We start from the raw sequence: 24583 nt of genomic DNA, 5'->3' as shown, positions 1-24583 counted from the left end.
CCTGCTGTGTTCACAAGTCTATTCTCTATGTCTGTTTTTTTCATAATATATATTGTCTCTCAGCACTCGACCTGTTTGTATGACAGTGTCTGGGAATGTGTGTGATGGAGGAAGAGGGAGGACACCACTGTGTCCATCTCTGGAGCAGAGATGAGTCCTCTGCGGGGTGTACACCATGACAGTGAGCAGCTGTCAGAGTTCTTACTCACTGGACAGGGGGCAACTCAGTTATGTCCTGCAGACATAATATCCAATGGAAAGAAGTAAGCAAGAGAACAAGAAGTAAGTAAGAATAAGAAGTAAGAAAGAGGGCATAGCAAATCACCTATGTAAGTAAAAACACACCCCAAACTTAACACTGTTCAACACAACACAAAAATGCATACCCGGTCAAAGACGTTCATTAAAGAGGGTGTTTCCTGGGCAGGGAGTACCATGAGACTTGAGGCGAAGAGGAAAATGAAACAAGAGAAGGACTTTGAAAGATCAATGATGAGGCGTTGATCACACTTTGTACTGGACATCAAAAGAAAAAGGACATAGATGATGGAGGTGTTTTTGCAAATCTCAAAAATAAATGTATTAATAATAGAAGGCTTACACAATAATCCCTGGGGTAACTATATAGATTTTACATTTATTGTCATCAGCAGCAAACAAAATATACAGAAATAACAGACGCTACATATAGTAAAATTCATGTATAACAGAAGGTCTATTAATTGGGGCCTCATCTCAACGTGACATCAGGTGTGTTAGGAACAGCCTGAAGGTGGGGAATTTATTCTGGTGGGAACACAGCACACAGGATTCCATGCACAGAGTTTTTCAACACAGCGTTTTAATACCAAGTGGTAGGATCTAATTCAATACTTCATTGTCTAATGCATTTCCCTACTGTAAATTATTAAGCAGGGATCCAGTATTGACATTTGTATTCTAGCTTAATAGTTATTACACATATTACTCCTTATCATTACAATGTGTGTTCTAGTAAATGAGCTTTCTACCCACTCAGATAATTCGAGGTAAAGTCCAACCTGAACTTATTAGCAAGGATAATCCCTGTACATAGTGACTGGCAGAAAATATGAAGAGAAACAGAGAGTCTACCTTTTATATAGAATACAGGAACCATGATTTCACATATAGTGAAATCAGAATCATATTTCTGCTTTTTCTTCACTCTTGTCAAATTGGAATGTAGACCCAGTAAGTCACATAACCCCCCATCTGACCATCAGGAATCCATTGCACAGTTGGACAACTAATACTTAAGGGCTGTGTGTTTTTGCCTTTACCGCCCTCAATACACAATTCCATTTGCTATTCCTTTGTTCTAACTGCTGTTTCTTAAACCTGTCTTGAAAAGAACTGTGGTAATCTTCATCCTCTGTCTCAGAGATGATTTCCATCTTCTGAATGATGAGTTTAATAAGCTCATGCTGTTTTTCCAGAAGAGAACTGAGATCCTTCAGCCTGAAAGGAAATACATTTCATGGGTTAATTTTCAATTATCCTTCCAGTCCTTGAGTACAGAAAACCTTCATACTGGGTTCTAGATCAGATTAACTGTACCAAGGGCTTCCCTGGTGGCTCAGATGGTTAAGAATCTGCCTGCACTGCAGGAGACCTGGCTTCAGTCCCTGGGTTGGGAAGATCCCCTGGAGAAGGAAAATGCACTCCACTCCAGTATTCTTGCCTGGAAAGAATATGGACAGAAATCCCATGGGAAGAGGAGCCTGGCAGGCTACAGTCCATAAGGTAGAAAAGAGTTGGACTCGACTGAGTGACTATCACTTCACTTTCAGTAGTCATGATCCTCTTAATGAATACATATTTTAAAAGTTTAAGTGGTTCTCTGAAGTTTAATTTTCATCCCCATTTTAAAGATTAAAACACAGTTAGTTGCACAGGAAGGTTAAACACCTTGCCTAGGATCATGTAGTTAGAAAACAGTTGAATAGGTCTTTGAAAGCAGGTAAATTAGCCCTGAAGCCCTCAGGCTTCACCACTGAACACTGCATAGTTTCTCCAGGGATCCTCAAAGCTTATAGAGTTTTGATGTAAGAATTCAGACAGCTGATGAAGAATGCAGTTTAGGATACTGTTGGGCAAAATGACCTGTCAGTAGCAGCAAGTCAGTTGTTGGGTCTAAAAAGAAACAGTCTCAAAATTCTCAGTATACTAGCCACATCATCAATTAAAGCATGACAATATAGATAAACACAATTAGACAATATAGACTTTTACTATTCATCATTAAGAGTGTTAAATTTTTTTAATATAGATAAAAGGAAAAATACATACCGGTACTTTTGTTTCATTATTTCTGTTTCTAAAGATGTATCAACATTTGGTATTTCTTGTCTTGTTTCATGGGGGCAAAAGATATAATGAAATACACCACGCTATGGGATAAGAGATTAACAGTTATTCAGGTAGAACTCCATTCAAGAACTAGTTCCTGAACAGGTGCCATCAGTCAGCTACAAGCTGGGCATGCCAGCACAAATATTCAGAGACACAATCATGGCCCTCAAGGAGCTCACAGCCTCTTGATAGAAGTAGACAAATACACACAGCCATAAAATGAAGTCACACATGTAACTGAGGGATGTATAAGATGTATAGTTAATATAGAAGGTGGAATAAACTGGAATAGGGGATTGTTTAGGAAAAGGTGTGACTGAACCATATTATATTTTCTCATTAAAAACATCCAACACAAATAGCAGAATTCCACACATGATTGGTTGTTATTTCTCTCAAACTGCTCTGCACCATTATCCAACACAACTTAATGTCACATGGGGAAATTTCTGAAATACAGGTTTTTTTTTTAATTTAGTGTCTTTTTTCTTATTTATTTTTCTTGAAATGTAGTTGATTTACAATGTTGTTAATTCCTGCTGTACAGCAAAGTGATTTGATTATACTTACATACACATTTTTTAACTATTCTTTTCCATAATGGTTTATCATAGGATTTTTTGCTTTTTATACATATTTTTTAAATTTATGTATTTTTAATTGGAGGATAATTGCTTTACAATATTGTTAGCTTTTTAATGTCTTTTAAACCATAAGTGCACCACAAAGGGTCAAGGGCAGGTGTGAAAGGACCAGGAATGAGGTAATTGTAGCCATCCAGGCAGGAGAGGATGGCCACTTGCACAGGCCACATGGGAAGTCATGTGGACCAAATGTGCGATCGATTGGGTGTGAAGGTGAGAAAGGGAAAGGAGATGGACGACATCTCTCACAGGCAAATGAATGGTGCTGACATCCAGTGAAACATGAAGGTCTGGGAAAAGATGGGATGGTTTCAACCTCTCCCTGTAGGGGATGTTGGGAGGAGGTGAAACAAGAGGAGTAGAGATCATAAGTGTGCTTTGCATGAGTTTGTTCTGAACAGCAGTATTTGAGGTACCTTGGAGATACACCAGAGAAGATGTCATATAGACCGTTGGCTACAGGAGCCTGGAACTCAATGAGCTCCAGGCCAGAGAATTAGCTGCTGAGCTTTCTGTGTTTCAGTGGTGATGGCAACCACATTTTTATGAGAGAAATCAAACAAAAATAATGTAGTGCAGAATAAAGCCTAAGCCCATACTGAGATTGACCTTATCATTTATAACTACATAATGGATACTCAACCTATGAAGAACTCAGAAAGAATTAGAATCCAGTACTTCTGACTGTTAGTATAAGTTTCTTTTCCATCATAATGCAATAGCCTTGTCCAGTCTTTGATACTTTGTATATTTTCTGTAATGTACACTCTCCCTGTGGAGAAGGCAATGGCACCCCACTCCAGTACTCTTGCCTGGAAAATCCCATGGATGGAGGAGCCTGGAAGGCTGCAGTCCATGGGGTCACTGAGGGTCGGACACGACTGAGTGACTTCCCTTTCACTTTTCACTTTCATGCATTGGAGAAGGAAATGGCAACCCACTCCAGTGTTCTTGCCTGGAGAATCCCAGGGACAGGGGAGCCTGGTGGGCTGCCGTCTATGGGGTCACACAGAGTCGGACACGACTGAAGTGACTTAGCAATAGCAATAGCACACTCTCCCTGTGTGTGTAAGTAGCTGTGTATATATACACATGTATTCTATATATGTACACACATATCTGCACACATATGTAAGTCACATGTGACTAGGAAGAAGAAATGAAGTATACCTACACTGGTCCACCCACCCTCTGCTCTCACTGGGGGGATGTGGTACGTATTTAACATGGAGGCTATGGATGAGCCACTTGGAAGATGGGAACTTTGCCCATAAACAGGCACCCTTAGGGATAACACAAAGAATGAATGTCAATATCATGTGATTGATGACAGTATTTGTCACATGTACTTACTAATATCCCTCTGCTGTATCTGGGTCTGTTGGGATACACGATGATGGATTTCTGATCAACTTTGTGTAGGAACCAGAGCGGCAGCTTCTTCTCCAAGCTGGTGTGAAGTTCCACCTAAAGTACGTTTGGGATTTATTGACAAGAATCAGTGACGTTCTTGGTCCAGCCTCTAACTACCTGGCTGGCCAAATGCCAACATAGAAAGAGGCTCAGGCAATTACCCAGTTTCTCTGCTGAGGTTGTTGGGGGAAATCTTTTTCATGATTACTGACTCTCAGACCAGAGCAGGAATGCTCCACTGACACAAAGAACCGGCAGGGTGGGGTGCCTCTCAGGGCTCAGACAATGCCTGTATTAAATAACTGTGTTCTCAGAAATCAGCAGTGTTTATCCATGAATAATTGGGAAGTCATTAGTGAGTTCAGTAAGTCATGATGGAATAGAACACTTACCTGCATGGCAATTCTCTTCAACAGTGCATGTTTCTGGACCTCAGCAATGTCACCAACTGCCAAACCAATCTGAAGGACAACAGGGCAGCGAATCACTATTGGTTTAATGACTCATCTAAAAGTCTGTGTGTTGTCCCTTTGACTACAGGCAGAGTGGGCTTGAAATTTACTAGCAGGGCCTCAAGACACTGTGCTTACATGCCGTACAGAAGCCTGCAAAAGCCTGTAGACCTTTGCAACAGTGGTGGTCACATCAGTGGGTCCAGTAGTCATACGTGTTCTCATGAAAAGTGAGGGCACACAGATTAACCTGCACTTCATCGTAACTTAAAATGAAAATATGTTACTTTTGGACAAGACAGGGGTGAAGTGAAAGTCACTCAGCCGTGTCTGACTCTTTGAGACCCCATGGACTACATATAGTCCATGGAATTCTCCAGGCTAGAATACTGGAGTGGGTAGCCTTTCCCTTCTCCGGGGGATCTTCCCAACCCAGGGATAGAAACCCAGGTCTCCCATATTGCAGGCGGGTTCTTTACCAGCTGAGCCACAAGGGAAGCCTGGGATTGGTGTAGCCATGCAAAATGGTTGCAAACTCCAGGAGTTGAGCACTTGAGGGAAACAAGAGTGACCTGACAACATGGAAAAGCTAAAACATTAAACTGAGGGAATGGAAGGAATTTATATCTTCCATATATTTTGGGAGGAAAAGGTACACTTTAAAGGTAGGTGAGGCTCTGATAAAATCTCCCTCTAGAAATCCACAGCTAGGTAGAATTAAGTGAGGTAAGCTGTCAGCTCAGTTCTGCTGCTACTGCTAAGTCACTTCAGTTGTGTCCAACTCTGTGCGACCCCATAGACGGCAGCCCACCAGGCTCCCCTGTCCCTGGGATTCTCCAGGCAAGAACACTGGAGTGGGTTGCCATTTCCTTCTCCAATGCATGAAAGTGAAAAGTGAAAAGTGAAAGTGAAGTCCTTCAGTCGTATCCAACTCCTAGTGACCCCATGAACTGCAGCCTACCAGGCTCCTCCATCCATGGGATTTTCCAGGCAAGAGTACTGGAGTGGGGTGCCATTGCCTTCTACTGAACCTGAATTAAATCAGCTACATTCACTCACTCTCTTATCACTTGTTAGGAACTTCATACCTGTCTATGCCAAATTAGCCTTCTACAGGCAATAGCCAGAGAGAAAAAACCAGTCCGTGCTCTCAAGGAGCTCAGAGTCAAGTGAACTCCATGAGAGAAGGACTCTGTCTGCCCAGGACACCACCGTATGCCCAGTGCTTAGAACAGTCCATGGGACTGCAAGAGTCAGACACGACTTAGTGACTCAACAACAGAATGAATCAAAACATTAAGTAGTCTGTATTGTTATTATTTTTTCCACCAACACAGCCTAGCACAGTCTCTGCTATATAGTCAGATTCAGACAAAATGTACTGAATGTGTGCTTGTCCATTTAATTTATTTATCTATAAATATTTATTTCTATGGACAGCCACACATTCAGTAACAATTTTGCCAGTGAAGGCTCCCCATGGACCCTGAATTGGGATGTATTTCTGTCTGCATCAACCAAGATGCCTGTGGCTGGAGCACACTCTCTGTGGAAGAAAACACCTGTGTCTGCTGAGGTCATCCAGGCTCTGACTGGCTCAGACGTGGCAGCTGAATGCTGCCGACGCCCTCTGCATGAGCGACTCTTCCCTGCTTGAATCTCTAGAGGGTCAATGAGAAATTCTAGGGCAGAGATGAGGTCTTAATCTTCCACTCCATGAAGGTCTCTGCCTAACCTCTGACCCTCAGCCCAACTGCAAAGCGGCACTCACCATTCATCATTACCTTATTACTCTGTCGATACTTTGTACTTCTTCATGGCATTTAGGGGTGATGTCAGGCTACACATTTATTTGTTTACTACTCATCCTCATGACAAGTTTATAGTCACGTCAGGGCTGGGTATTGGTCTGTTTTGTTCACCGCTGTTGGGCCTGGATCAGTGTCTGGCATTTTTGTAGATTCTTGGTAAATATTTGCCAAATAGATGCATCTTAGCATCTCCTAACCTCACACTGCCTGGCTCGCCCCAGGTACTAATGAATGTTGAATGAATGAATTTTATAGCAGTTCCTCTTCTCCCTTCGTGAAAGGAGACAAAAGAGGCTACGAAGCATTATCATTCTTAAATGTCCCAAGTGATCTACTGACAGCAAACAATAGTATAAATTACTTACAAGTAAATTCATGAGGACAATTGGGACGAACATGGTGAATATGATAAGGTGTACAAAGGAGAGAAGTGGATACTCCAGTTCATTCTTCAAATATGGCTCTAGGAAGGCATCGTGATAATTGATGTCTCCTAGCATCATGCTGAAGGTCTGGATTATAGAAAGGAATGGAGAGCTGAAAGCATCCTGGGAAAAGATAGTAAGGGGAAAATGAAATTCAAATTGTATATAATGAAAAAAAATGTTCCCTAGAGAGTAAAATGATAGAAATCACATTTAAAATACTTTTTTAAAAAATAGTCATAAGAATATGCTACTGAAATACAGTAATAAGAACTATTAATACTAACAAACTGGTGGTAAAGTCATCAAAAGGGCTTCCTTGGTGGCTCAGTGGTAAAGAATCTGCCTGCCAAGCAGGAGACACAGCTTCATTCCCTGGGTTGGGAAGATCCCCTGGAGGAGGAAATGGCAGCCCACCCCAGTAATCTTGCCTGGGAAATCCCATAGACAGAAGAGCCTGGTGGGCTACAGTTGATATTGTCACGAAAGAGTCGGATGTGACTAAACAACAACAGCAACAACAAAAGTCATCAGAAAGATCTTTTCTGCACATGTAACAAATCATCATGCACTACACATAAACTTCCTGACAATGGAAAAAGTCATTTACTTTTCCCTGTGATAAAAACCATGTGAATGCTATTATATCAGATAAAAAATATTCAAATATTGTGAGGTTATTATGAATTTTGTACACCATTAAGATTTAAGTATAAATATGTATTCCCAGTATTCACAGCAACAAAATCAACGACTCATGCAAATACCTCACCTGGATATTCAGGAGCACATAAAAGCAGAGTCCAAAAGCCACGAGAAGGAAGACAAACACAATTGTCGATTTCAACAGAGTTTTCATGATCACCTCCAACATCACGATAAAAATTCCACACTTTTCAAATCTAGGGACGTTTTGAAAATTACATTTATTCACTTTTGTGCTGAAACTGAATTTCATTCAGTGTCAATAGTTAATGAGGCACCAGGTACTAAGGTTCATAGATGAGATCATTGAGGCCATCTACTTTCACACAGGGACACGAGAACTTGTGAAGAGTCAAGCCTTTTATTTTCAAACTGTCAAACTGCTCTGTTTCTTTTGTTTTCACTTCTTCCTAACGTTTATCTTGAATTGTTTTACCACTTGGCCACTGAAAATTATTCACAGCTTCCCAGTATCAATGCTACCAATTGCTTACGGGCTTCCCAGGTGGTGAAGTGGTAAAGAATTCGCCTGCTAATGCAGGAGACGCAAGAGACATGGGTTTTATCCCTGAGTCGGGAAGATGCCCTGGGGAAGGAAATGACAACCCACTCAGTATTCTTGCCTGGGAATTCCTGTGGACAGAGGAGCCTGGCGGGCTACAGGTCATGGGGTTGCAAAGAGTCGGACGTGATTTAGTGACTACACAACTACAACAACAAAGGATGTAGAAGTCATTCAAGCTAGTTTTACCTCTGAAGATACAGTAAGAAGTTCATCCAATAGAGGAAAATAGCAACTGCTCCACACTGCCACTGCACGTATGCTGGTATCCTGATGAACAAGGGTGACACAAATATGATGCTGGTTGTGTAGATGATCCATTCGGCTGCGTTGTCCTTATCCAAAAAGTAATTCCTTTTCTGGGGTTGCAAAGAATAAAGAATTACCACACGTAGAGCCTGAAACCTGGCAACTTATGGATGGTTATATATATGTAACCAGTAACAACATTTTTCCAGCATTACAGCTGGTGAGAAGTTTATGACCAAGGGGCCACCAGCTCTTGCCATCCTGGACTTAATTCAGAGTCTTGGGTACAGATCAGTATTAGAGGTGCCCCAGCCTCTCCTGCTGACCTGGCATTTTGGGAGCCTAAGCAATTCTATAAGTTTTGAGGCTTTACTCATAAAGTTCACTGCATCTTAAGGAAACTCCTGTGGGGTGCAAGTTGTTTTAGTAATTCCTTTCTGTCTATATAAGGACATGCACATGGATTTCTCAGGAAAATGAACTAAAGCTGCTTCTAAGGAGGTTTGGGGTGCTAAGACTTAATTACCATAATGATTTGGTGTCATCTATTCTTAAATATTTCATGTTTTGAGCATCAGATTTCCTATAGGGTAGATAATTTACATATCAATAAGGAACTGTGGAGACCAAAACTAATAAAAAAATCATACAACTTTACAGTTCAATATAAACTATCATTTGTAATTCTCATCTTTAAAAAATAAAAATAATGACAAGAGATATTAAATAATATGCCCTAAATCATTTAAGGAACCGTGGAACAACACAGTCTTAACTCTCAGAGTTGTGACAATTTAGTGGAAATGTGTGTGTGTGTGTGTACTTGTGATGTATAATATCAGACAAATGCAAAGCACTGTTATTACTACTAACATTCTTTAATGCAAATATCCTTGTGCTTATATCATGTAATATAGTAAATTCTTTCAGAAAATGAGGCATTGTATAAAAGCTATATGACTTATAAAAAACACAAAATTATACCAAAAAATGAATAATGAGAGACTTAAAGCCTCTACCCTGAGAGATAAATGATTGATGCCATTTATCAACTGCATCAAAGACCTACACATAATTTATATAAACCTTGGGTCTGATCTGAATGTGTGTTCACCTATTTAAAAAGACATTGTTGTCATTGTTGTCTAGTTGCTAAGTCATGTCTGACTCTTTGTGACTCCACAGACTGTAGCAGGTCAGGCTCCTCTGTCCATGGGATTTCTCAGGTAAGGATACTGGAGTGGGTTGCCATTTCCTTCTCCAGGGGATCTTCCCTACCCAGGGATCAAACCTGAGTCTCCTGGATTGGCAGGCGGATTCTTTACCACTGAGACACCTGTAAAAATTATGCAATAGAAACGTTCCCCAATTTCATTGTAACTTGAAATTTTATCTAATAAAGTAAAGCATTCCTATTAGGAAAGGAATTCAAAGATCCATTTGAAATGGAGTCTTAAGCCAAATAAACAGTTACACCTAAATTATCTCTGTAAACAGTGACACTTAAAATTATCAAATTGAAAAAATCTGTGTGTTAGCAAAATATGAAATATATCTCAGAGAAAACAGAAAAGTCTTCCAAAAGTTCATCGAAGCTGGGTAGACACATACGTACTAATAAAACTGGAACCACTTGCTTCAGATAAATCAAATAGGCACCATCCAATGCAGGAGCCTTATCTGAAATCATGTAATTTCTACATTTTTAAGAGTTTATACTTGGTATTTCTGATTTATACATTCATCCAGCTATGTGATTTTATTCTGACATAAATTGTTTAGCAATTAATCTATATTTTGCATATTAAAATATTTGCTACTGTAAAGATATAAAACATATCATGTACCTGTTGGAAAATTTGGGCCACTTCTTTGCAGTAACCTAATATACTTGATAGCAAAACTAAAATCATACAGAAATTTATAGCAAAGGAATTCTGAAACAAAAAAGATAAACAGTTATAAAGGATATCAAAGAAAACAACACTTTTCTTCATCATTTTCACTATTAAACATTTGTTTTTATCTGCTTTTATTTCTAGGTACTGTCCATTTTTGCTTTAAACAGAAAACTCCTGTGATGCCAATATAAAGACAACACAGTCATTTCATAATGTCTTTATTAATAGAGGTTGCCAATTGAATTCTAAAGGATCTATATAATATTCTTTAACTGTGGTAAAATACATATAACATAAAATTTACATTTCAAAAATGTTACATTTTACATATAGAGTTACCTTTTAAAACATACAATTCTGTGGCATGAAGTACATTCGCAATGTTATACAGCTATTACCTAGTTCCATGCCTGTTTCATTATCTCCAAATGGAAATACTGTCCCTGCTAAACATCATTTCCCCCTCCCCAGTATCCTTGGCAGCTAGAAATCTGCTTCCTTGTATATGCTTAGTTGTTCAGTCATGTCCGACTCTTTGCGACCCCATGGACTGTACCCTGCCAGGCTCCTCTGTCCATGGGGATTCTCCAAGCCAGAATACTGGAGTGGGTTGCCATGCCTTCCTCCAGGGGATCTTCCCAACCCAGGGATCAAACCCAGGTCTCCCGCATTGAAGGCAGATTCTTTACCATCTGATCCTCCAGGGAAGTCCTTGAATACTGAGGTGGGTAGCCTATCCCTTCTCCAGGGGATTGTCCTGACCCAGAAATCTAACCAGGGTCTCCTGCATTGCAGGCAGATTCTTTATCAGCTGAGCTACCAGGGAAGCCCTCTTCCTTGTATATCCTATTTTAAATTTTTATACTTCAGCACCCATCTAAGCCAGGTACATGTCACCTTATACATGTGAGGTACACTGGCTCTCATACATGTCAATTCCTTTTGTTAGTTGATAAGCTCTTTTATTGATCTATTTATTTATATTCCCTCTCATTCTACAAAGGGTTTTAGAAGTTGCTACATATATGAATTCTATAAGCTCTTTGTATTAAACAAAGTCTTGATAGTTCAGATTTATTATGAGGTTAAAGTGTTTTCTAAAGAAAAAATGCCCACAGTTCTGAAAATCTCTTGTTTTAAAAAGTTGGAATATAAAAACCAATTGAAGATACCTTGGTGTCTAAAATTTCTGAATGGTCACTAGTTTCATTGATGATTCCAGTTGAGTTGAAAGCCATACCTGGTCTGATACTGACAACAAGAAAGGTCATGGGAAACAGACCAAGACAGTAAGATCCTAGGTTCAAAACATGGGCTCTAAACCCATAAGCCAACCTACAAAACATAAGCAAACCACAACTGAGTAGTTTCAACCACAAATATTCAGTTAAGATACCTGCAGAAACAGGAGTTATAGTCTCTTCTGGAAATGTATTTGATAAGTTCATTGAACTTGAAAGATTTTGGAATTCGCCTTTTTCATTTCCAGAAAAGGAATCATGACTTCCTAGGAAATTATGACTTACTTTAAACCTCTCACCAATTAATGGAAGGAACTTTAGCTCTGACTCCAAGTTGAATGCTCTTCCCAGGAATACTCTTGTTACTTCATTGTCTGCCAAACTGCAGAGCCCAGGAATGCTCCTTTGTGTTTTATATAATGATCCCCCCAAATATTTCATTTAATGCCAAAGATAAATTAATATCAACATTTTAATACCAAAATTTGCCTTTGACATATTTCTTTTTAAAGTATAAAACATTAAAAGTAATAAAGTATTCAGATACCATTAAAATTATTTAGAAGATTTTTTTATAATCAAATATTACTGGGTCAGTTTATTTTTTGTTTTGCAAGATTTTAAATAAATTTAATGAGAGCAACATTCAAAAGAAACACTACTTAATACCCACCATTTCATAAGTAAGTATTCTTTACACACAGGGTGGTTGAGAAGCTCTATGCGGTTATGTTGCACCATTGCCTGAGAAATAAGGAAAGATCAATAAAAATACAATCACATTAAACTCTTGAGTATAAACTCAGCTTTTTGTTTGCTGGCTTTATAACTTTATTTTGATTTTATCAAAACAACACTTGCTTATTTTAGAAACTTTGAAAAATCAAAAATTATATCAAGAATATATTTCTTTAAAAAAAAACACAAGCTAGAGAGAATCATTTTATACAGATGCTAAAATTATTTGCATAGAACAGATGTGAAAGTCAGTTGTCATCACCAGTCTTACAGGCATAAAATCCACATGTCTCTTCTTCCTTCACACTCCAAGTCCTCAGTAAGCCTTTTAAAGATTGTTTTTTCTGATGTGGACAATTTTTGAAATCTTAATTGAATTTGTTACAATATTGTTTATTTTTTATGTTTTGCTTTTTTTGGCCATGAGGCATGTGGGATCTTAGCTCCCCGACCAGGGATTGGACCGGTGAACCGGCACCTCCCTGCCTTGGAAGGGGGAGTCTTAACCACTGGACAGCCAGGAATTCCCATCAGCCAGCCTTTTAGATTTCACATTAGGTGATGGCTGGTACCATGGTCTGTATCAAAGCCTTCCACGTAGGGAAATTAACTCATTTAAGGTAAATGAAAGTTCTTAATTGATCTAGAACAGTGCTGTCCAATGGAACTTTCTGCAGTGATGAAAATTTCTATATCTATGCTGTTGAGCAAAAGAACTACAAACCACATAGGCTTCTGAGGGCTTGAAACATGGCTACTGCAAATGAAGTAATGAATTTTTAACTTGATTTTAATTTTCATTAATTTTCATTTAAGCAGTCACATGTGGCTCAGTTACTATATTAGAGAGAACAAATCTGGATCCTACACCACCATTTGCCATCCAGCCTTCAAATGTTTTCTTTCACATGCACACAAGCTTTTGTGTTGCCAATATTTACACCACAAGTCTGCTGCTCCACGTGGCTAAAATCTGTTGAAACTAGTAGCTGCTGTTCTTTTAGACCAGAAACCCACTCATCTGATACCTGTTTTCCTCTGCAGTTATTTGAGTTTGAAACTCCTGGTTTATCCTGAAGCAGATTGTCTGCATGGCTTTCATGACCTCACTTACAAGAAATGTAAAAGCACTCTTTGGAATAAGAACTGGTTTGGATCCAGTCTCTTGGGAAATTTGGGTCCAAACTGTGTGATTAGTGCCTGCTTTCAGATTGGGTTCACTCTTCCAGAAGGATATAAGAGCTGCTGAGAGGTTTGCGTTTACCCTGGAGGCCAGTGGTTAGCTGAATTTGGAATCGATGACTGTAAACTGTCACCCCCTGCATTTTCCTGGGGTTTTTATACTGTTGGAAACTCATATACGTATGTCTGCATTGAAGTGGATGGAGGTAGGAGCAGATGCTGATGGTCAGCCTGTGTTGTTTATGGTTTATTGGATTCTGGGTTGGGCAGGTCTAGCATGACCATTAGGACTAAGGTGATCAACAGTGTGGAACTTTAAGGGCACCAAATTACAAATCATTTTGTATGATTGATTTCTTTACTAACAAATAAAGAGTTAGGCTGCATGGCATACACAGAGATCAAACCATAAATCTGGAATTCTCTCCAGACTCCTTCCTGGAACTATCATACCAAAACATCACAGAATTCATGTAGAAACTACCTGAATAAGGAAAATAGTGGACTTACATTGAGAGTTAAAAGAGGCTCATATACGATGTCCGGTACAGGTGTTCCTTTTTTGGTGAATTCTAATGGACACTGAAGATATGTGAAATTATACTCGATCTGTAGAAGATAACAATTTTTAAAAATTGCAGTCTAGCATAGGCCCCCAAAGTCCTTCTTAACACATTAAATATGCAACCCTATCATTCTGCTGAAAATTAAGTGATTCAAATAAAGTTGAGCCATTTAACCTGAAGAAAAATAAATAAGCTATTCTGTATTAATTTCAAAAAATAAATGTGCCAACAGGGTATTTGATTCCTTTCTAATAACTCTCTAGTTGTGGGGAAAAATGCCTTCTAGAAAGACCACTTAGCTCTTTTAGAATTTCATTCTTCAGGCAATATTACACAAGAAAATATAAAGATATAAATAATAAGGCTAAATAAAACTGTTAGAAACAATTAAATCATGAGAGAAAACTGAAGATCCAAGGGAAAAATTATCTCATAAGTAGATAATATAATAATATGAGAAATGAAGACAATTACCATCTTTTGAGATTCTGGAGTTCTAGTAACATTATTTTTACTATTCCTTAAAGAGTTAAAATGCATTTCAAGTTATTATGATAAAATAAACTTACATGGTAGTCTTGGGAGGACTTGTCTTCTGTGGAGGGCATCACGCAAAAATCTAAAAGTACCTTTGAGAGAAAAAGACTGGCAAAGCTATTGGGCAGGAGACTAGATCCAAGACGGAATTTGGTCCCATTTCTAAAATAATACCCACGATATTACCTTCCCCTTCCTTTGCTTCTTGTACCTCAACGTCTTGTACACTATGATCTAAGTCATTCAGGAAAAAAGTCTAAAACATGAAGAATTAACACGTACCACTGCATGCCTCAGCAACACCAAGTGATATAGAAAAATACGCACCTGAGAATGAAATTGCATTTACTAAATTTTAGGTAAGAAATATTCCATTTGCTTTGCCTAAAACTTGATGTCTTTCTGGGTTCCTAGAAAATATGTGGATGATTGAGGATTCCTTTGCTTAGCATCTTCTAGTGATAACTTAATTGTCTCTAACCGAGACCTTCCAGCTGAGTCCTGAGTTCTTCCCACAGTCTAGGTTGCTTCTTCTGTATCTGATCCTGTACCTGATCCTGGAATATTATGTTTGCTTCTGTACCTGGCTTACTGAGCAACACTGACAAAATTCACATCCAAAGTGGTGTGGACAGGATGTTAGGCCACAGATATTATAATGACAAACAGTTGGAGGCCCTCGAGATGCTCAGTTAAGGGAGAAATCACTTAAGAGTTAAGCGTTAGATCCTCCCCTGGGAAGTGTAGGGACAAATATTTTGTGGTGGTTCCTGTCTACTACATAAACAATTTGAGTAACCCCAAATCTGTGTGCTTGGACCTTTCTGGTGGCCCCAAATCATGATCCTGAGAAAGAAACTCTGCCCAGTCAGTCTGCCCTCCTGAAACCAGATGTGGACACAAGGCCCCAGGTAACCCCATTAATGGGTCCCTTAGAGTTCCTGGGACATCTGGTCAACCCCACCTGCAGGACACAACAGTAGAGGGTTAGACAGCACCCTGAAGGGGAGACACAGGAACTCAGGCCCCACTGGGAGGGCATGCCTGTCCTGGCTGGTCTCAAGCACCAAGGCAACTTAAAAATTTTGAGGCAGTCTCTGTTGATCTTGACCCTGCAGCAGTACTAGGAGTCATAACAGACATCATGAAAAAGAAAGACAAGTCCAGTCAATTGTGCTGTGCAAGGAAGAACCAGACACAGGCCTGGCTATTACAGTTTGAAAGCTTTGTAATAACCAGCGTAGGCAAACTGAAGGCTGGGCTACCAGAGGAAGGGGAGGGTCATGGGGGAAGGATTGTGTTTATTATACAAATATGTGATGTGAGGCTAAACTAAAAGACTTTTAATTCCCCCTAGTTAAAAAAAAAATTCATAATACGAAAATAATACCAAGTCATTATAGAAAATGAACTAGAAAATATATAGTAACATGAAGAAGAAAAGAAAAACCAAATCATAATCACAACTGTAATTCCTATTAGCATTTTGGAATAATTTCTATGTTTTCCATATGTGAATATTTATAACTTTTTATTATTCATAATGCTCCAGGAAGCATCATTGCATATAAATCTTTCTATACATCTGATTATTCATTAGGACAGATCCAAACAACTGGAATTACTGAGTGACAAAATCTGAAATCATGTTTGCAACTAATAGATGCAAATTTGAAACAATCACATGCATGCCCCCAAACCCCCACATCTAGAGGCTTTATTCAGCTGGCAACCTCCACTAGTGCTCTCTGCTCTAGACTTGGATTGTTTGAATAAAAAAAATATGTTTAACATATTTTCCTACATTGCACGTAACCACTAACAGGATTTTTTAATCCAAGTAGGTCCTTCTCAAATTTGTTGGCTAGATTCCCTTGTAGCCTATATAAAACTAGACGCTTAACTTTAAAGATGGAAATTACTATGTTTAGGTTGTAATTACAACAATAAATCTTCACATTTTATTACATGCCAAGCATATACCCAAAGGATTTTTGTTTTTAGAACTTACTTTCATGCATTCAGGGAGGTATTCTACCAGTTCTATAACTGGACATCTATTGGTAGGAGAACAATGATTAAAAACCTTGAAACATTCTCCCCATCTGTAAAAAAATAATAAACACAATTCTTAAACTTTCTGTTGTGTGCAACAACAGAACTACCAGTTGAAATTCAAGATTATTATGTTTAGGAGAAACTGATTGGTTCCAATGGAATCAATATGTGAACTGAAATCAATCCAATAGAGTCCTTGTTCATTCATGGAAATTAGAAATGTGTGCAAATTCAAGGATGGCTGTTATAATCACTGTTCTGACTCTTTATCTAAATGCCTTTTCAAGAAGGTAGGTTTTGACCTTGATTTCCCCCTGAAGTCATGAAGGGGCATTACTTTCAAAGCTGGTCATGCTGTATGGAGATACCCACATTCACAAACATACAACAGCAACATAGTACTGGGAGCATGACACTTTACCTTTAACCCAGGCACACATCATGTATTGAATTAAACTACAAAGTAACATATGTCAGGGCTTCCCAGGTGGCTCAGTAGTAAAGAATCTGCCTGCCAAGCGGGAGACAGTGGGTTCGGTCCCTGTGTTGGGAAGATCCCCTGGAGAAGGGAATGGCAATCCATTCCAGTATTGTTGCCTGGGAAATCACGTGGACAGAGGAGCCTGGTGGGCTACAGTTCATTGGGTTGCAAAAGAGCAGGACATGACTGCACAACTAAATAAGAACAACATGTATTAAGTACATTAATAAGCACGGGCTCTGTGAGAACATCGCAGATTTGCATCTTTCTTTACTGCCATCTGGTTGGACAGGATAAGGAGATGTTTAAGATACCAAGAATGAAAGAAATCTATAACAGGAAGTAAAAAAGAGCCCATTTATCTCCAAGATCCTATCTTTGTAATAGGAGGCTAGTTCTAAAAGCTACCCAGACATATTTTCTGTTAACCCTATCAGTAAAGTCCATCTAGGATATCTGTACCATCAATAGAAAACTCCAGGTTGCACTGATGAGTGCTTCTAAGGAAATGGGCCAGGGGACCTGGAGACTTCCCATGCTCCAAAACACAGGCTTGGTCTGCTATGAATATGAGATTGCTTATCTCTGAGTCCACTACCGGGGGACACTGGGCCTTGGTGAGAATCGATCTGTGATGACTAATACATAGAACAGATTATGTTTGAGACATGGGACAAACTACCCTCCAACTTCATCATTAAAACTCCTTAGAGTACAGTTTAAAAAAACCCACAGCCACACAAAATCATGGGCTAAAGGAAATTTCATTTCCTGGCACTGGTAACAATAGGGATTTACCTTGGAGAATATTTTCACCAACATCCAGTTTGGGGGTTTCCATTGGGCAGGAGAGCTTCAGGCAAGTTCAGGTGAGTCAGGGCAGAGTTAGCCTGAGAAGACCATGGTGCCACAGACTACAGACACCTGACCCCTGGGAGCCTCACAAGAGTGCTGTGAAGTGGGTCTGTGCTCCCATCACTTAGAAATGGAAACTGAAGACCAGAGAGTTTAAGCAACTCTTTGGGTGTCTGTGGTCACTCAAAGAGTTCATTAAAAACTTTAGGGAAACAACTGACATTTTAAAATGTTGACTTTTGCATCTGTCTCTAAGGCAAGGGAAATAAAAGCAAAAATAAATAGGACCTAATGAAACTTAAAAGTGTTTTCACAGCAAAGGACATCATTGACAAAAAGACAACCTACTGAATGGAAGAAAAGATTTTCAAATGATATGATGCAGCTCATATAATTCAACATCAAAAAACAAACAACCTGATTTTTAAAAATGGACAGAAGACCTCTATAGACATTTTCCCAAAGAAGACAAATAGATAGCCACCGGGCACATGGAAAGATGCTGCTAATCATCAGAGAAATGCAAATTCAAACTACAGTGAAATATCACCTCATACCTGTCAGAATGGCTATTGTCAACAAGAACACATATAACAAATGGTGGCGAGGATGTGGAGAAGAGGGAACCCTCATACATTGTTGGTAGGAATGTTAATTGGTACAGTCACTATGGGGGTGCTTCAGAAAGCTAAAACTAGAACTACCATATGATGAAGTAAGTCCACTCCTGGGTATATAGGTATACAGGATATATAATCCTAAGGAAAAATAAAAACACTAACTCAAAAATATACATGTACCACCGTGTTCAAAGCAGCATTATTTACAGTTGCCAAGGTATGGAAGCAACCTGTGTCCATCAACAGATGAATGGATAAAGATGTGGTATATATATGTGCGTGTGTGTATATATATACATATAGATAGATAGATGTAATGGAATATTACTCAGCTGTAAGAAAGAATGAAATGTTGCCATTTATAACAACACATATGGACTTGGGAGGCTATTATGGTAAGAGAAATAAGTCAGAAACACAAATGCTTTATGGTATCACTTATATGTGAACTAAAAATAAAACAAATTAGTGAATATTTAAAAAAAGAGAGACTCGTGGATATAGAGAATAAACCAGTGGTTACCAGGAGGGAGAAGGAAGAGGGGAAAAACAAAATAAGAGCAGGGGATTGGAGGTACAAACTACTATGTATCCAACAAATAAGCCACAAGGATATAATGTACAACATGGATTATAGGCAATATTTTAGAAAACTATAAATGGAATATAACCTTTAAAAATTGTGAATCACTGTGTTATACACCTGGAACTTACATAATATATTGCACATCAACTAAACCTCAATTAAAAAAAAGGAAAAATAAATAAAAATGGTGATCGACAGCTGAAACTTTGATTCTTTTTCTCCTCCTGCTTCCTCTCGGATTATCCCCAGTGCCGGAGGACACTAGACACTTGAGGGCAGGACGGCAGCGTACCTTTTGCTCCTGATGGTCGTGAGGACCACCTCCTTTCTCTTATTGTGGATTGCAACGTGCAGGAAGGAGGCCTGCTGCTTGTTCAGGACCACATCAGCATCGTAGCTCAGGAGCAGGGAGACGGCTTTGGCATGGCCCTCCCTCGCCGCAAAGTGAAGCGCGGTGTTCTTTCAGAGAAAACAGAACCCGGACAATCCAGTGACAAAGGCTACTCATCCTTTGGCTATTTTACAGCTTTGTTTCACTGTTGAATTGCTTAAGATATTATTAACAAAACTATTTAATGACAAAGAGTTAAAATTTGGGGCTCCCGCAGTGGCTCAGCGGTAAGGAATCTACCTGCCAATGCAGGAGACCTGGGTTTGATGCCTGATAGGGGAAAATCCTACGTGCCATGGAGCAACAAAGGTCCTGCATCGCAACTGCTGAGCCTGTGCCACCACTACGGAAACCACGCACCTAGAGCCTGTGCTCCACAAGAGAAGCCACCACAAGGAGAAGAAACCTGTGCACCACAACTGCAGAGTAGCCCCCGCTTGCCGCAGCTAGAGGGAAAAATCCATGCTCTTTCAAAGGTCTAGCACAGCCAAAAATAAAGTAAATTTTTAAAAAATCACAGGTTGATAAAAGGTTGCCAGTCTCTAGTTTTGCCACAAAAAGGCATTTTAAAAAGCAATGATAGCCCTCTAGGCTCTGTCATTTCGTGAAAGAACGTACATTTCAATACTCATTCTCCAAAAAAAAATGAAGGACATTATAGTGGACTGAAGGACAGTCTTTCAAATCAAATATGCTTAGTTTTAGGGAAAACTTACCCCTGTTCTCTTCATTTCCCTTGGGTGAAAATTTTATCATCAATTCACGTGGGCCTGTAACAGGCCTCTGAGAGACTCACCAGCTGTCCTCAACATACATCCACCCCTTGGGGCTGTCTCCTTATTCTGTTCCCCTTTGACTCTTTCCTCACTAACAGTCTGCATAATAAGGGATAGTTAGGGAGTCTGGGATGGACATGTACACACTGCTATCTTTAAAATGGATAACTAACAAGGACCTAACAAGGACCTACCAGGAAACTCTGCTCAGTGTTATGTGACAGCCTGGATGGCAGGGGAGTTTGGGAGAGAATGAATACATGGATATGTATGGCTGAGTCCCTTTGCTCTCCACTTGAAGCCATCACAACATTGTTCATCAGCTGTACTCCAAAATAAAAGTACAGCTGTTCATCAGCTGTACTCCAAGTATACATGTCCATTCCAGACTCCCTAACTATCCCTTATTATGCAGACTGTTAGTGAGGAACCCAATATAGGTTCCCAATATAGGAACCCAAGAAGGGAAAAGAAGGTTTCTGGCAATGTTGGAAGGTTCCTCTATGCCAAGATTTGGGGTAGGTATGAGGAACACAGTACATACCCCTTCTTCATCTAGCCGATCTGTGCATTTCAAGTTAGTGTCAAGAATAACCTTCATGGTCTGAGTATACCCGCCCAAGGAAGCATGATGCAAAGCAGTCCAGCCATTGTGGTCACTGTTAAAGAAGAGAAAACGTGTGCATTTACCTTACAGATGAAAAGGGGAAGGACACCTCCCAATTGAAAGTGGGTCTGATGATCAGAGAAAACAAACCATACCTGAGATATTTGAGTTCTAGCAAGTAATTATGTATTGTTGTTATTGTGTTGCTAAGTTGTGTCAGACTCTGCAACCCCATGGACTGGAGCCCACCAGGCTCTTCTGTCCACGGGATTTTTCAGGCAAGAATACTGGAGTGAATTGCCATTTCCTTTTCCAGGGGATCTTCCCAACTCAAGGATCAAACCCACATCTCCTGCATTGGCAGGTGGATTCTTTAGCATCTGAGCCACCTGGGAAGCCCAAATATGTATTGCCTGGTTAATTAAACATGAGTTAATTTCAAGCTTAAGTGGATGAGGGCCTCCCTGGTGGCTCAGATGATTAAGAATCTGCCTGCAATTCAGGAGACCCAGGTTCGATCCCTGGGTCAGAAAGATCCTTTGGAGAAGGTAATGGCTACACACTCCAGTATTCTTGCCTGGAGATTTCCATGGACAGTAGAGCCTGGTGGGCTGCAATCCATGGGTAAAAGTTGCAAACTCTCAGTTATAAGATAAATACTAGGGATGTGGTGTATGACATGAATAAATATAATTAAAACTGCTGTATGTTATAAATGAACATTAACAGAGTAAACCCTAAGAGTTCTGATCACAAAGAAAAATTTTTTTCTTTTTTTTTTCTTTTTCCATTTTTTGGTATCTGTATGAGATTAAGGGTGTTCGCTGAACTTACTGTGGTAACCCTTTCATGATACATGTGTTTTACCCCTTAAGCTTACACACTGTCAATTATAATCTCAATAAAATTATAAAAGAAAATAAATAAAGTCTATAAACACATTATCAAACACTTCGGGTGAGTGAAACTGGAGTTAGCATGTCTGTGTCATACATATTTTCTTTAAGGCTGTAATGTACTTATACACACTATTTTCAATATTGCTTTATTCTTTCACTGAATATTGTATCAAAAATTTTCCATGATGGTGTTATTAGTCCTTGTGGTTACCATTCATGGCTAATAATAATAATGATGATCATTATAATAATAATATCATTATACAAAACATGGATAGAAGATGCTTAGCTTATTGCCACTTATTTTTTTCTAAAAGTTCAGGTCTAAAGAGATTGTTCCTCTCATACTCTCAAAAATTCTTACTTGATCCTTTAGGAAAATGTCTGTCTTTTCTCTTAGAAATTCAAGATATGAATACAGTGAACACTTGCCTTTTTTCCAAATTAGACATAGAAAAAAATGTGTGAGATACTGATACAATTTAATTTCAGGGCCAGTGAGTAACCGTATTAGGTGCAAGAGACACCTCGCTATTACAGTTATGACATAGTTATGCAAGAGCTCTTGTCTTCTGGGTTCACCTAGGGTCCCCTTTGCAAGTCTGTTGCCTGGTGTTCATTTGGAAGCAGGAAGGAGCTAAGCAGAACATTCATTTCACGGCTGCATCATTGCTGTGCTGGGGTTGGTACTCTGATAAAGAGATGTGTTTTTTAACATTAGCCTAATAAACTCTCTGCTACCATGTTGGTGCAATTAGAAATTAGCCCATCATACATCTATGAAACGCTTCTGGGTTTTCCTTTTATTTTTACAAAGATGTCATTTAATGATGCCACTTTTTATTGTACTTAATTATTTTAACTTGGGCTTCCAGTGGCTCAGACAGTAAAGAGTCCACCTGCAATGCAAGAGACCTGGGTTCAATCCCTGAGTTGGGATGATCCCCTGGAGGAGGGCATGGCAACCCACTCCAGTACTCTTGCCTGGAGAATCCCCATGGACAGAGGAGCCTGGCGGTCTACAGCCCATGGGGTCACAAGGAGTCAGACATAACTGAGCAACTAAGCACAGCACATTTTAACTTGGTTTTGTTTCATGTGTTAGATTTCTTTTGTAGTGAAATTCAGGAAATTTTTATGTCTCATGTTGCAGCTTAAAGGAAGTTCTTCATGTCCATCAGTCATCATACTGAATGAGATGTAGAGTCTTTGATTTGTATAGCATGTGTGTGTGTGTCTGTAAAAACACACTGCCTTGTATCTGCTAAAACAGCTGATAGCATGATGAAGGTATATAGGAGAAGGGATATCTCAAAGATTCTGGAAATTACACAAAGCCACTTATTCTGTGACTCTGAACAAGGCCTTCAGCTCTATGAACCTCAGTGTTTTCAGTTGGAAATAATACTGACTTCCCTTTCAATATTTAATAAAGCATGTTATGTTTTGAGGATTAAGTGAAATGGGTAAAAGTACTTAGTGTGATTGAAAGGGAGATATTATAATCAAAAATAAAATATAAAAAAAGCCTGACAATGTCTAGCCAGTTACAAAGAAGATGTAAATATTGCAATCTTATATCCTCACCTGAGAAATAATGCGCCCTTTTTCAGAAGTAGCTGAACAACTTTATCATGCCCATTCTTTGCAGCCAGGTGGAGAGGAGTCATTCCGTGCAGGTCACCTTCATTCAAAAGCCTTGTGTCACTTATGTCTTGCAGGAGCCTCTGACAGGTATTAATACGCCCATAACTTGAAAGAAAAAAAGTTTGATATTTTCAAAGCAAATATTTAACAGAAAGAGGACATGCTTGTATGTCGCTTAAAGTGACCCTTACCTGGCTGCAAAATGCAGGGGTGATTTCTTATCTTTGCTTTTGGAATGAATGGACACATTAAAGTTGAGGAGGTTGTTTACAGAGACAGGGACCCCCTGTCGACATGCATAGTGCAGAGGGGTGCACCCATCATTGTCCTCGTCCATCACCAGCTCTTTTATATGTTGCATCTATGGGAAAGATGGATATTCTGAATATAACTCCGTGATGATGCTAACAGAGTTTTTCAACCTATTTTATAGGATAGTATTTTCTAACAAGGACCAATATATACACCTGAGTGGAAAGTATAAATAACCTCTTAAGGGTTATATACTAGGGACTTCCCAGGTGATGCTAGGGGTAAAGAACCTGCCTGCCAATGCAGGAGATGCAAGATATGTGAGTTCGATCCCTGGGTCGGGAAGATCCCCTGGAGAAGGAAATGGCAACCCACTCCAGTATTCTTGCCTGGGAAATCCCATGGACAGAGGAGTCTGGCAGGCTACAGTCCATGGGGTTGCAAAGAGTCGGACACAACTGAACAACTAAAAACACACACAAGGATACTAGAGTAAAATAAATGCAGATGAAGATGTGTGCTCTGTCTCCCTATAATGTGTATTACTGTATTAAAGGCACTGAGAAATCCTAAGAATAGGAAATGTATTTAATATTTTAAACCCAGCATTTT

The 24583-nt window shown here is 39.3% G+C and overlaps 1 protein-coding gene across 1 annotated transcript in view; it reads right to left on the bottom strand.

The window, feature by feature from the left end:
- Window positions 1-608: 608 nt before the first annotated feature.
- TRPA1 (transient receptor potential cation channel subfamily A member 1) overlaps window positions 609-24583 on the bottom strand; it is a 55816-nt gene continuing 31841 nt past the window's right edge. Inside the window, exons 11-27 of the mRNA XM_086336564.1 lie at window positions 23911-24080; window positions 23660-23824; window positions 21111-21225; window positions 19692-19858; window positions 16811-16904; window positions 14832-14891; window positions 14207-14305; window positions 12450-12520; window positions 11708-11870; window positions 10482-10571; window positions 8575-8744; window positions 7891-8020; window positions 7059-7241; window positions 4823-4891; window positions 4371-4484; window positions 2311-2411; window positions 609-1479 (exon numbers count right to left, since the gene is read on the bottom strand). Coding sequence (XP_086192690.1) covers window positions 1275-1479; window positions 2311-2411; window positions 4371-4484; window positions 4823-4891; window positions 7059-7241; window positions 7891-8020; window positions 8575-8744; window positions 10482-10571; window positions 11708-11870; window positions 12450-12520; window positions 14207-14305; window positions 14832-14891; window positions 16811-16904; window positions 19692-19858; window positions 21111-21225; window positions 23660-23824; window positions 23911-24080 — 2166 coding nt within the window. The 3' untranslated portion in view covers window positions 609-1274. The remainder of the gene's footprint in view (window positions 1480-2310; window positions 2412-4370; window positions 4485-4822; window positions 4892-7058; window positions 7242-7890; window positions 8021-8574; window positions 8745-10481; window positions 10572-11707; window positions 11871-12449; window positions 12521-14206; window positions 14306-14831; window positions 14892-16810; window positions 16905-19691; window positions 19859-21110; window positions 21226-23659; window positions 23825-23910; window positions 24081-24583) is intronic.

Source organism: Bos grunniens, chromosome 14, assembly GCF_055505025.1.
Source record: "Bos grunniens cultivar Pamir isolate PY7600 chromosome 14, Bosgru_T2T1.0, whole genome shotgun sequence".
NCBI classification, from domain to species: Eukaryota; Metazoa; Chordata; class Mammalia; order Artiodactyla; family Bovidae; genus Bos; species Bos grunniens.
This window is presented reverse-complemented; position numbering and strand designations above follow the sequence as displayed.